The sequence below is a fragment of the Vicia villosa genome, linkage group LG5 (assembly GCF_029867415.1).
Source record: "Vicia villosa cultivar HV-30 ecotype Madison, WI linkage group LG5, Vvil1.0, whole genome shotgun sequence".
Classification (NCBI taxonomy): Eukaryota; Viridiplantae; Streptophyta; class Magnoliopsida; order Fabales; family Fabaceae; genus Vicia; species Vicia villosa.
In genome coordinates, this window is record NC_081184.1 from 38,758,878 (window position 1) to 38,772,156 (window position 13,279).

The following is a 13,279-nucleotide window of genomic DNA, read 5'->3' on the forward strand; positions in this document are numbered from 1 at the left end:
CTAAATCTATGAAAACTACACATGTGAACATAAAGAAGGAAGAAGAAGAAGAAACTTACCTTGAAGAATGATGATGATGAATAAAAGATGAGAAGAGAGAAACTTGCTAGGAAAATGGAAGATTGAGGAAGAGAGAAAATTTTTAACTTTTTAGGGTAAGAGAGGCAAAAACCTCTCTAACCCTAGTCAAAACGTAAAAAGGAGGGGGATGGGTCGGATCCCCATTCTGGGCCCAACCTAAAATTTTATTTTTTTTTAAATTTTTGTTCAGCGCGCGTCGCGCCCTCTTTGGCCGTGCCGCGCGCAAGCCCTTGGAAAATGCATTAAAAAAATAAAGAACAGCGCGCGACGCGCGCTAGACAGCACGGCACGAGCTACACCAGAACAACAAAAAATTACTTTCTACCAGCACATGTAACTTTACCAGTAGGCCAGTTTTGGCTCGACAGAAACACAAAATATAAAAACGATAAAAAAACACATAAATGAAGTTGAATAATTACAAATTGGGGTGCCTCCCAATAAGCGCTTTGTTTAACGTCGGTCAGCTCGACGGCCGAAGGTAATCAAGGATCACCAAGAGATAAGACACTTGTTTCCCGATTAAATTCACTTCCTCGATATACCTTTAACCTCTGACCATTCACCGTCCACTCTTTCTTCGTTTGTGGATCCTCTACCACAATAGCATCGAAATGCTTGACCTCTTTGACCAAAAACGGTCCGGACCACTTGGATTTCTACTTTCCCAGAAAATGCTTCAACCGGGAATTGAAGAGAAGCACAGGTTGCCCGACCTTAAAGTTTTTTTCCGGACTTTGCTATCATGATAGAACTTTACCTTTTCTTTGTAAATCGTGTTGGAATGGTAGGCATTCAACCTCAACTCATCCAACTCATGGAGTTGGACTTTTCTTTTCTCACCATACAATTTAGTATCAAAGTTCAACAGTTTTAACGCCCAAAAGGCTTTGTGCTCTAATTCCACCGGTAGGTGGCAACTTTTGCCGTACACAATTCAAAACGGTGTAAGACCAACCTGGGCTTTAAAAGCGGTCCGATAGGCCCACAACGCTTCATCAAGTTTAAGCGACCAATCCTTTCTTGAGCTAGAAACTGTTTTCTTGAGAATTTTCTTTATCTCACGATTGGAATTCTCGGCCTGACCATTCGTTTGTGGATGATATGGAGTAGCAACCTTGTGCTTAACTCCATATTGCTCCAACACTTTTTCAAGTGGAGCATTGCAAAAATGTGATCCGCCATCACTTATCAAAACACGAGGCACACGAAACGCGCAAAAATATTCTTTTTCAAAAACTTGATCACGGTTTTACCGTCAGCTATAGGTGAAGCAATTGCTTCCACCGATTTGGACACATAGTCAACCGCAACCAAAATGTACTCGTTCGACAAAGATGATGGAAATGGCCCAGCGAAGTCAATGCCCCAACAATCAAATACTTCTACTTCCAAGAAGCTTTTAAGGGGCATTTCATCAAGTCCATCGATTCCACCACTTCTCTGACAACTATCACAACTCGACACGTGATGGTAGGCATCTTTAAACAAAGTAGGCCACTAAGAGCATGCCTGAAGGACTTTGGTTGCCGTATGCAATCCTATAATTCCCACCATAAGGCGAATTGTGACAAAGCCACAGGATACTTTTTAATTCCTCACTCATGACACATCTCCTCAAGAGATTGTCACTACTCAACTTAAACAGATAAGGCTCATACCAAACATAAAAGTTTGCATCGGACAAGAACTTCCATTTCTGGCTCCAAGTTAGATCTTCGGGAATCCACTCGGTCGCTTTATGGTTAGCCATGTCCGCGAACCATGGTCTGACTTGGACCATAAACAGTTTCTCATCCGGAAATTCTTCTTTCACCTCACTTTCTCTTTCTGTTACCTCGGTATTCACTAACCGAGATAAATGACTAGCTACCACATTTTCAGACCCTTTTTTGTCTCTCACTTCAAGATCAAACTCTCGAAGCAAGAGAATTCACCTAATTAGCCTTTTTTTCGAGTCCGGCTTTATGAGCAGGTATTTGATAGCTGCATGGTCAGTATAACACACAATATTTTAACCAATCAAATAAGAACGAAATTGTTCCAATGCGAACACAATAGCGAGCAATTCTTTTTGGATTGTCGCGTAATTGATTTGAGCTTCATTTAAAACTTTGCTCGCATAATGTATAGCATGGAAAATTTTATTCTTTCTTTGTCCTAACACGACACCCACCGCATAATCACTCACGTCGCACATGAGTTCAAAATCAAGGGACCAATTAGAAGCGACGATTATGGGTGCGGTGACCAATTTTTCTTTAAGCTCTAGGAATGCTTTTAAACAATATTCATCGAAAAGAAATTCCGTACCTTTGTTGAGTATATTACTAAAGGGCTTAGCAACTTTGGAGAAATCTTTGATAAATCTTTGATAAAACCTAGCATGTCCTAGAAAGCTTCGGATTCCTTTAACATTCAAAGGAGGAGGCAACTTCTATATCACTTCGATTTTGGCTTGATCCACCTCAAGGCCTCTTGAAGAAACCTTGTGGCCGAGCATAATTCCTTCGGTAACCATAAAGTTGCACTTCTCCCAATTTAGAACCAAATTCGACTCCACACATTGACTTAGCACGATATCAATATTTTTTAAACATAGATCAATTGAAGGACTAAAAACCGAGAAGTCGTCCATAAAAACTTTGATGCACTTCTCAATTAAGTCCGAAAAGATCGCTTGCATACACCGTTGAAATGTTGTCGGTGCATTACATAACCCGAAAGGCATTCGCCGATATGCGAAAATATCGAAGGGGCATGTAAAAGTCGTCTTCTCGTGATCCTCGGGATTGACTACAATTTGGTTGTATCCCGAATACCCGTCTAAGAAACAATAGAATTGTTGACCGGATAATCTCTCGAGAATTTGATCCATAAAAGGCAAGGGGAAGTGATCTTTTCTCATAGCTTGGTTTAGCCTACAATAATCGATACACATCCTCCAACCCGTCACGGTTCTAGTTGGAATTAGCTCGTTCTTTTCGTTACGGATCAACGTCATTCCACCCTTCTTGGGAACCACATGAACGGGGCTCATCCAAGCATTATCCGAGATAGGTTAAATCATCCCGACTTCTAACATTTTCACTACTTCCTTTCTCACCACCTCTTTCATTACCGGATTCAATATTCTTTGTGGTTGAGCCACGGGTTTAAAGCCGTCCTCTATCAAAATCTTATGCATACAAAATGAGGGACTAATTCCTTTTAAATAGGAAAGAGTCCATCCCATTGCTTCTTGATTTTTTTCTAAGACCACAAGCAATTTTTCTTCTTCACCCTTAGAAAGGGCATTGCTAATTATAACCGGCTTGTTTTCATTTTTCTCGAGGAACACATACTTCAAGTGTGAAGGAAGAAGTTTAAATTCAGGTTTACTCTCCTCTTTTGTAATTTGTATTTTCAACTCATCAACCACATCTTCCAAAAGAGAACTTTCTTCTAATGCTTCAAATTCCTTCAAGCATTCCTCCATTTCTTTTTCTTCATCTTCATTTAGAATTTGAAGAGAATTTGTGAGAGCTCTCTCAAGAAGAGTAGACACATGATTTTGCTTCTTCACTTGCATGATAGATTCATCGGTCGAATCCACTCAAAAACAATCACTTTTATCATTTTTATGCTTCATCGCTTCAAAGAGGTTAAAACACACTTCTTCATCCAAAACTCCCACTTTCATTAGACCGTCATCGATATCGATCATCATCCGAGCGGTTTTCATGAAAGGTCTTCCAAGTATTAAAGGTGTGTCATAATCCTCCTCCATATCAATCACCGCAAAATCGACCGGGAAAAAGAACTTATCAACTTTAACTAACGAATCTTCCGCAATCCCTATTAGATGAGTGGTGGACTTGTTGGCTAATTGCAAAGTCATCCTTGTAGATTTCAACTCTATATTTCCCAATCTTTTCACAAGAGACAATGGTGTCAAATTAATGCTATAACCCAAATCTATCAACCCTTTATCGACATAGACACTTCCAATTGTCACCGGTAGAGTAACTTTTCCCGGATCGCTTTCTTTCTTCGGTGGAGTTCTTTGAATTATAGCACTACAACACGAGTTAACGGTCACAACCTCTAGATCTTCAAATCTCCTCTTCTTTGTGATAATATCCTTGATAAATTTAGCATACATAGTCATTTGCTCCAAGGCCTCAGAAAATGGAATATTTATTTGGAATCGGCTAAAAATATCCATGAATCTAGCATAATGCCTAGCATCATTTTTCTTTGATGGAGCATGGGGATAAGGTAAATTTTGCAATGGTATGGAAGTCTCCTTTTTCTTTCCTTTCTCTTTTTCTCTCTTTTTCTTTTTCTCCTCTATCTCAAGATTTTCTTTCTCAACTAATTCTTTCTCTTTCTTATTTTCAACTAAGTCACCCTCAAAATTTTTTTCTACTTCAATCACTTCATCTGTGTATCATTTTCAACTGCAACATATTCTTCCTCAACTAGCTCTCCTACCCACATATCAATAGTTCTACCGCTACGGGTTAGAATGGACTTACAATGCTCTCGAGGATTTTCTTGTGTGTTGGCCGGAAAAGGACCTTTGTGTTGGTCGACAAGTTGTTTTGATAATTGACCAACTTGAGTTTCAAGATTCTTTATGGCCGCATCCGTACTCTTTTGGCTTGCAATTGACAATTGCATAAATTGGCTAAGAGTATCCTCCATTTAAAGCTTTGTAGGTTGAGGTTGTTGATTGTAACCACCTTCATAAGGATTTTGACGATTTGAAAGCCCCGAATCCGGTCTCCATCCTTGTTGATAACCTTGATTACCTCTTTGTTGGTAACCTTGGTTATTTTGGTAAGGTTATTGTTGTCGTCCACCATAGCCTTGATTAGGATTTGAAACATAATTCACTTCTTCGCCGAGTGGAGGATAAAAACCAGTTTGATGATCACCCCTACATAATTCACAACATATCACTTGTTGATTTTTAGCAGGGATCTCATGCATCTCCTTGAGTTTTTGTGGAAGTTTAAGCATTTGTTGAGTAAGCAATTCTACTTGTTGTGTCAATAACTTGTTTTGAGCAAGTATTGCATCATTCGTGTTCAACTCAAAAACTCCCGACTTTCTTTATAGTGTACTACGGTTGTGTTGCCCTTGATGATCATTCAAGGCCATTCTATCAATGATAGCAACTGCTTTTTCAGCACCCTTTGACATCAAAGACCCATCCGTGATAGCATCTAAAAGTATTTTCGGTTGTGGTTGAAGTTCATTTCTAAAGATATGGATTTGAGTCAATTCATCAAATCCATGCCCTTTGCATTTTCAAACCATAGATTTGAACCTCTCCCACGCTTCATTGAGAGCCTCAATTTGACCTTGGGAGAACACAGAAATGGAAGTTTTCGCTTCCGTGAACCTATTATGTGGAAAGAACCGATCAAGAAATTTCTCCTCCAACTCATTCCAATTAGTCATGACATTATTTGGTTGATCCAGATACCATTCCTTAGCTTTTAATATCAAGGAATGAGGGAATAGTCTTTTGAAAACCTGTTCTTCTTCGGTCTCCGGAGCACCAATGGTTCCGGCTATCTCATAGAACTTCGTGAGATGAGTGAAAGGATCTTCGTGATCAAGCCCCATAAAAGGATTTTGATATAACAATTGAAGTAACCCCGTTTTCATCTCGGAGTTTCTTCCATTGTTTTGATCACGAGCAAATTGAGCATTCAATCAAGGGCTATTAACACAAGGCCCTCGAGGTGGAACGTTAGGTATTGCTCCTACCATTTCTCCCTCAACTTGGTTTTCAATCGGAGTTGAAGAAGAAGAAGCTTCCCTTTGTTGTCTTCTTTCCTTTGCTAGCTGCCTTCGTCTTCGAGTTTTGCTATTCAGTCTACACACAGTCCTTTCAATCTCAGGATAAAAAAGGAGTTGGTCTGTAGGTACACTTCCTCGTATAAACTATTTTCTGAAAAGCAAACCAATCAAATTAACAAACACAAGGAATAAGAACTTAGAAATAAGAGATTAATTATAAAACTCAATACAAAAAAAAGCTATTGCAATGCTTGCAATATCTAAACAACAATCCCCGACAACAACACAGTTTTAACCTAGGAAGCTCCTAGATATGAGAACCTCCCCTCACTTCCCACAATCACCTCAGTGATAAAAACCAGTCACAACCTATGACAAGAACCAAAACAGAAGATTCCACTTCCAACAAATAATACTTAGTTTTGCTTAAAAGCTTTTAACTAAGAACAATACTCAACTCTTTGCTAAAAAGCTCATGAATGAGAACAATCAGTCTACCTCAATGTATCATATAAAGAAAACACAAAAACCTTAAAAGACTCACAAAACCTTAAACCCATATTTTCACCCACGATTTGTTGTTGTGAATGCTTGCTATTTTAGGTTTAAAAGTACTTATTTATAGACTCTTGCAGTATGGGCTTAGACTCTTCAATCAAATCCAATCTTCTCCTTTTAAATCAGCTGTAAGATATTTACATAAAAATACAAACAAATCTTCTAGATTTTCTAAAAAGCCTCCAAGATCCTTTTTATAAAACTAAATCAAATCTACATTGTTCCTAAAATATCCTTGATTGGTTGAGCCTGTATGAGCACTAGAATCTTTCAGAATCTCATATTTTTCAATCAAATCTTCAAGGATTTAAACCAGCTGTATTGTTACAATGCTCTGGTATAGTGTCACAATATCTGGCAGAACATCTGAAACACATGACAGCAGACCATGTCATGACAGTTGGTCAAGATGTTACAACATCTTGCTCAACATCAGTTAAAAACCATGTTTTAGCAAAATTTATGCCAATCATAAAACTATGGATCTAACAATCTCCCCATTTGGTAAATTTTGGCTAAAACAATTTAAGCACAATAAATCTTGGATATATGAATAAAACTATAACACAAGCTACATGAGAACATGTAAAATTTGTACAAACTGCAAACATAAGAATAGATCAGAGATACATTACAGTTACAAAGAGACCTCTTCTTCAAATCTCTCCCGAAGTTAGATGTTTAAACTTGTGGTCTGACCTCACATCAACACAACTCCAACATAGCACAAACGCTTGCACAATCAGACATGTCCATGACTCCCCCTGTCACATAGAACCATTACTTCCCCTCAAAGGGAATACCCAAATCACTAGAAAATCCAATTCACCAAAGATGAACTACCCAAGTTCATACATCAGTGGAACATGTAACAAAAGATAAATAAGCCTCACATCGGGATTCTCCACATCAGGAAAGATGTCAGAACACCGAGTAAGACATCATGCACACAGATCCCATCAACAGTAGCAACAACAACAATACAACACCAACAAGCATAACAAACTAACATGCTCTCTCTAAATAGTTGCATACAACAAGAAACCATAATAACTACTTTCCCCTTAGCAGTAGTACAGTCCTATCAACATGCTTATCAACATGTTAAGTCATGTGTCATAACATAAGGAAAAACAAAACACACTAACACTTTACTCCCCTTTTTTAGCCAAAAATTGACAAAAAATAGAGTAAATGTAAACACAAATGGGAGCACAAAATCTTAATGGAAACACACAAACTTGAGATGGAAACACACATAACTCAAATTATCTCCAGGTGGTCATCCACCTCTTGCCCCTAACAAAGACCCTAATGCGCTCTTTGTTGTTGTCCTCAGCCATTCTATCTTGCAGAGATCTTTTGTTCCATCCCTTATCAGTAGCAATTTGTATAGGCTTATCATGCCTCAGAGAATATAGGAAATATGCAATAATTGTTGCATTCCTCCATATTTCTAATTGCTATAACTCTCAATAGTGCAAGTTCCAATCCCACTACTTATGTTCTCAGTCTGATTTGTTTTAACCATAACAGTAAGTTGGTCCTTGTTGTCCATATGCTCTAGAGTAATAACCTTTCCTTCAATAAGATTCTTGATTAGTTAACTATAACTGTTAAAATTATTGTTCCATCCATGTTGAATGAGATATCTGATAGAATTCAGATTTTCACCATGTAATGTCAAGACATCATATTTGACATCATAATCTTTCAACATCTGTTTCATCCTTATCAATTTATAGAAACTTCCTCTAGTTTCCCAAATTTCAACTTCATCAGTATACCAAGAAGCACATACTTGCTTCTTATTGATCCAGAAAAATAGACTGTTTCTCAAGGCAAAACATCCATCAGCTTTTAATACTTCCTTATTGAATTCAATGGTGTCCCCTTCATTAGGGTGTCTTGTAATCAATTCCTTGGATTGTTCTATCTGTTCTTTAGTAGAGAGACCTTTTCTGGATTGAGAATTCACTGATTCAGTTCTTTTGCATTCACAAATTTCCTCCCTTAATGCTTCATCAGTCTGCACACAAGATGTTTCAACATTGTTTTTTACATCCATTTTCTCTTCAGTAATAGAATCATCAATCACCACACTTATGAGTTCCATTGTAAATCTAGTTCTAGAGTGAAACACTCTATAAGCTCTGCTATTTTAAGAGTAACCCAAATCATCACTTATTGGATTCATCTTCCTTTTGATCTTTGTTAGTCAAGACACAAAATTTACTTCCAAAGATATGAAAGTATTTGACCTTAGGCTTCCTTTCCTTTCATAGCTCATATAGAGTGGTAGAAACACATCCTCTCAAAGTGACCCTGTTATGAATATAGCATGTAGTATTCACAACTTCAGCCTAAAAGTGCAAAGGCAATTTCTTACCATGAAGCATGACTCTAGCTAATTCTTGTATAACCCTGGTCTTTTGCTAAACAATTCCATCCTTGACAATCACAATATTCTGCCCCTTTTGAACACTTTGACATAGACCTTTTAAGACTTCAAAGGGGTTTGATTTTTCTCTAAGAAAGTTCATCCATGTAAACCCTGAAAAATCATCTATAACCACATAGACATACCTTTTTTCAACCAAGATTTCTATCTGTATTGGTCCCATTAATTTCATAAGAGGAAGTTCTAGAACTTTGGCAACAGTCTGATGTTACAACTTTTGGTGTGACATCTTGACTTCATCTTCCTTAGATATTAAGCATGTGGATGAGCAAGTAGTTTCTTGTGGTACCCACAAATAGAAATTGTCTTTGGACCTAACTCCCCTCATCAGAACTTCATTATTCTCATTAGTGACTAAACATTCCCCCTTAGTGAAATTTACCTTCAGACCTTGATCACACAACTGTCTTATGCTTATCAAATTAGTTTTCAGACCTTTAACAAGGAGAACATCGTCAAGACTAGGGAATCCTATACATTCCAATTTTCCAACACCCTTAATTTCACCTTTAGAACCATCATCAAAAGTAACATAGCTGGTAGAGTAAGACTTAATGTCCACCAGAAACTTCTTTAACCCAGTCATATGTTTAGAATAGCCATAGTTAAAATATCAATCTTCTTTTGCTGAAGCTCTAAGAGAGGTATGAGCAACAAGGCAACTAGCACATTCCTTGGGTTTCCATACCTTCCTAGTTTTAACCACTGCTTGGTCAACCTTAAGTTGAGTTGGACCTTTGGGACAACCATTCAATTTGAAACAAAAGGGCCTGATATGACCAACTTTACCACAAAAGTGACATCTCCAGTGCAAGTACCTGGGCCTGATATGACCAACTTTACCAAAAAAGGGACAACCATACAATTTGAAACAGGAGGGCACGATGTTGGGACATTTGGGTTAGACATCATTGAGTCAGTCTGCCGTTTAAGCGGAACAATGTTTGTCACTTGAGTTTTTCCTTGCTTGTTAGAGCCTTAATAATCAAATTCTGTCCTTTTATCAAGATGAACAAATTTTGACCCAGAGACTTTATTTTGTTCTTTAAATCCAACTCTTGTTGAATTTAAAAGAGTATTCTTGTGTTTGGAAATAAAAGTAAAAAGAACTAGGGCTGAATACTTAATAAAATTAAAAATATGTTTTGTCTACTTGTTTTTTAATTATAAATTCACATTTAATAAAAAATATATTTCATCTCAAGTAAAACAATTACATGTCAAATAAACTAATTCTAATTCGAGTGTCACATTCACATATATACAATTTAACATATTTAAACAAAATTTAATAGAAATGATTGATGTAACTAACATAACAAATTTTAAAAATATTTAATAACGATTATTAAATAAAAATTAAAATAAAACATTAAATTAAGTTTTAAAAAAACCTAATTTTATTATTTGCATGTTAAGAAAATGTTCGGTAACTTTTATTATTTGTGTGGACAAGAAATCGATCTATAGTTTTATCTTTAGTTGGTTGGTAGGACATATCATTTACTGCATATACATCACATAAATTTGCCAGCATTTATGGATTGAAGGAGCCATTTATGGAGTTAGCCATTTTCAAATAGGAATTAAATACGTACCGTCAACAAAGTTGAATAGTATCTCACTCATTTAAGGAGACATGTTTGCAAACGTCAGGATTCAACGGTTGATCGAATATCTTTCGTACGAGGAATAGTTTTTATTATTTGTGTGTGAAAGAAATAGAAACATGTCTTGTGTGAACAAGATTTTTTTTAATGATATATTAAATATTTTTTAGGGTGTGAACAAGATTTTTTTTAATGATATATTAAATATTTTTTGAGGAAAATTATATAGAGAAATCTTTTTAAATCGAGGACGATTAGGATTACAATAGATCACAAATTTCTCTTTAAAAAAAGTGAACTACAATGAATGAAAGATAGTGTCTAAGCGACTCTAGATTTTGACTTTACCATTTTCTTATAAAAGATATCGTTTTTTCTAAAGCACAATAGATTTTTGTAAGTATCCTTTTTAAAAAATATATTTAGGATATAGAAATAAAGTTTGACATGACGATAAGATAAAAAGTTGTTTTAGAGCCCCGACTATAATGCATAAGCTTTTGTTATATACTACTCCCTCCGTCTCATAATGAGTGACCCAGCACACCATTTCACACAGTTTAAGAAAAGTGCATAAAAGTAAGAGAAAGACTATTGTTTTTACTATAGTACCCTTATTATGTATTGGAAATGGTGAAATCTTTATTAATTAGAGGGTAGAATTGGAAAAAAATGCATTGGAAATTGAAATGGGTCATTCATTTTGGGACACCATTTTATTCCAAATGGGTCACTCATTGTGGGACGGAGGGAGTACTACGAAAATAATTGTCGACAATGGTTCAATCCTATAAATTTGACATGTATCCCACTATTTAGGCTTTCATACTCTAACTAGTTTTCATACGTCTTCGAGGATTTAAATGCTTAAAAATCAAGTATTATATTGATAACTGCGTTTGATAATTGCTTCAAACTACTCATTTGTCTTTGTTAAGAGTCTTCGGCCGAATTTCATAGTGCCAAGACATCTCCATATCACAAAGTCTTTGGATTCAAGACAGTCTTTGATCGGGGTTTTCTCACGAGTGGAACTGAGGATTAGAGATTTTACTGTGGGACAGACAACTCTTAAAATCGTTTGAAGTAAACTGGTGAAGCATGAGAAAGAAGCATGTTCGACAATAACATGTTTTTATACTATTTATCTTTTACACTTTTGCTTTTCTAACACCAGAAGCAATAGACCTTTTACACAGAATTTAAAGATTCATGCTTAACAATGTTATGTTACATAAGACAATAAATATTTTTACAAATTAAAAAAGAATTGTAGCACAACTTATTGTGCATATATAGCATAACATTGGATTCTCTTACCATCTTATTTATTTGTGTGAACAAGAAGTAAATCTGTAGTTTTTATTATTTGCATGTGATCAATAAGAAATAAATATGTAAATTTTACTATTTACATGTGAACAAAGAATGATGTGTAGCTTTTACAATTTGTGTGGACAAGAAATAGATCCATGGTTTTACATTTAGTTGGTTGATAGGGTATACCATTTATTGTATACACCACATACCATACTCTGCTGTGTCTGGTTGTGGGCTGGAGTCTATAACCAGCTGGGTGGAAGGGACTATCATAGCATTGAAAGAAATGTTTTGGAATTGGGTTGCAACTATTAATGTAGGGGTAGATTTTTCAAACAGGTTGAGGTGGAAAACTAATCCTAAACTAAACCTTTTCTGACTTATTTTTCTTTTCTTTGGGGTGTGTGTAATATTTGAATCCATCTCTTGTATAAAGCTTTGAATTTAATTTTCTACTCCCACTATTATCTTGACTCCTAAACTATTGATTTTAATTGATATATAACCTATTTTGATTAGAAAATTTTAATTTAATTTACTTATATTTAGTTGATACTTTAATATTGGCATAGTTTTATTAATTATAAATTTTGATCAAAAGTATCAACAAAGTCTTTAATTTATACTTTAAAATTCAAAATTTGTATAAGTTTATTCATTAAATTAATAATATCACACATTATTCTTTTATCACCTATATTTTCATTTGATGTAAAATATTGAAGAATGTAAATTTTTTACCTATATTTTAATTTGGTTGAATTTTTTATTTACAAATTTAGAAATTTATTTATTTTGGCATGACCATTTTATATAAAACACATTATTTATTTATTTATTTATTATTTTTATCAATGTTTTAAAAAAAATATTGATGAAAGTAAAATTATTATTAATATTTTAATTTGGTTGATTTATGTATTTACAAGTTTGGAAATTTTTTTATTTTGCAAGTGGATATCCTAAGTTTAGACCAATACGAATGGTTTAAACTTCCCTTATCCGTTACTTGCGACATCTAGTGTCTCGTGTGTTTGTAAGGGTTGCACCCCTAGTGCGAACTTTCAATTAATTGCTTATTAAAAAAAAAGTTTTATTATTGTGACCGTTTTAAGTTAAATCACATTATTGATTTATCACCTATTTTTCATTTGATTAAAAAATTTGAAGAATCTGAATTCATTACCTATATGTAAATTTAGTTGATTTGGTAATTTGTAAGCTTGGTAACATTTTAATTTTGCAAATTTAATGATTATGACTATTTAAAATAAATTCTAGTATTGTGTAAATATTCAAATAATTGTAGAAAATAAAAAATATTTCAAAAAATATTCTCTTTTAATAAATTTTTTTAATATTGAACATTATAGACAAAATTCATTAATAGTGTTTTTATGTGAAATTAATAAATTTTAAGCGTTAATTAAATCTAACCTATCGATAATTTTCA

General features: G+C 34.9%; 1 protein-coding gene across 1 annotated transcript; it reads right to left on the reverse strand.

The window, feature by feature from the left end:
• Positions 1-3,676: 3,676 nt before the first annotated feature.
• Positions 3,677-5,742, reverse strand: LOC131604545 (uncharacterized). The gene is made up of 3 exons (XM_058876977.1): positions 5,399-5,742; positions 4,929-5,005; positions 3,677-4,506 (listed from the first exon to the last, which is right to left on the reverse strand). The coding sequence occupies exons 1-3, from the start codon at positions 5,740-5,742 to the stop codon at positions 3,677-3,679; spliced, it is 1,251 nt and encodes a 416-aa protein (XP_058732960.1).
• Between the last annotated feature and the right edge of the window lie 7,537 nt (positions 5,743-13,279).

Excerpts from the sequence above, each read along its gene's own strand:
- LOC131604545 (XM_058876977.1), bottom strand. The coding sequence starts at position 5,742 with ATGAAAACGGGGTTACTTCAATTGTTATATCAAAATCCTTTTATGGGG. Across the intron at positions 5,006-5,398 it reads CTCAATGAAGCGTGGGAGAG|GGGTGATCATCAAACTGGTT; the intron begins GTTCAAATCTAT and ends TGAATTATGTAG. Across the intron at positions 4,507-4,928 it reads AAATCCTAATCAAGGCTATG|ATGAAGTGATTGAAGTAGAA; the intron begins GTGGACGACAAC and ends AATGATACACAG.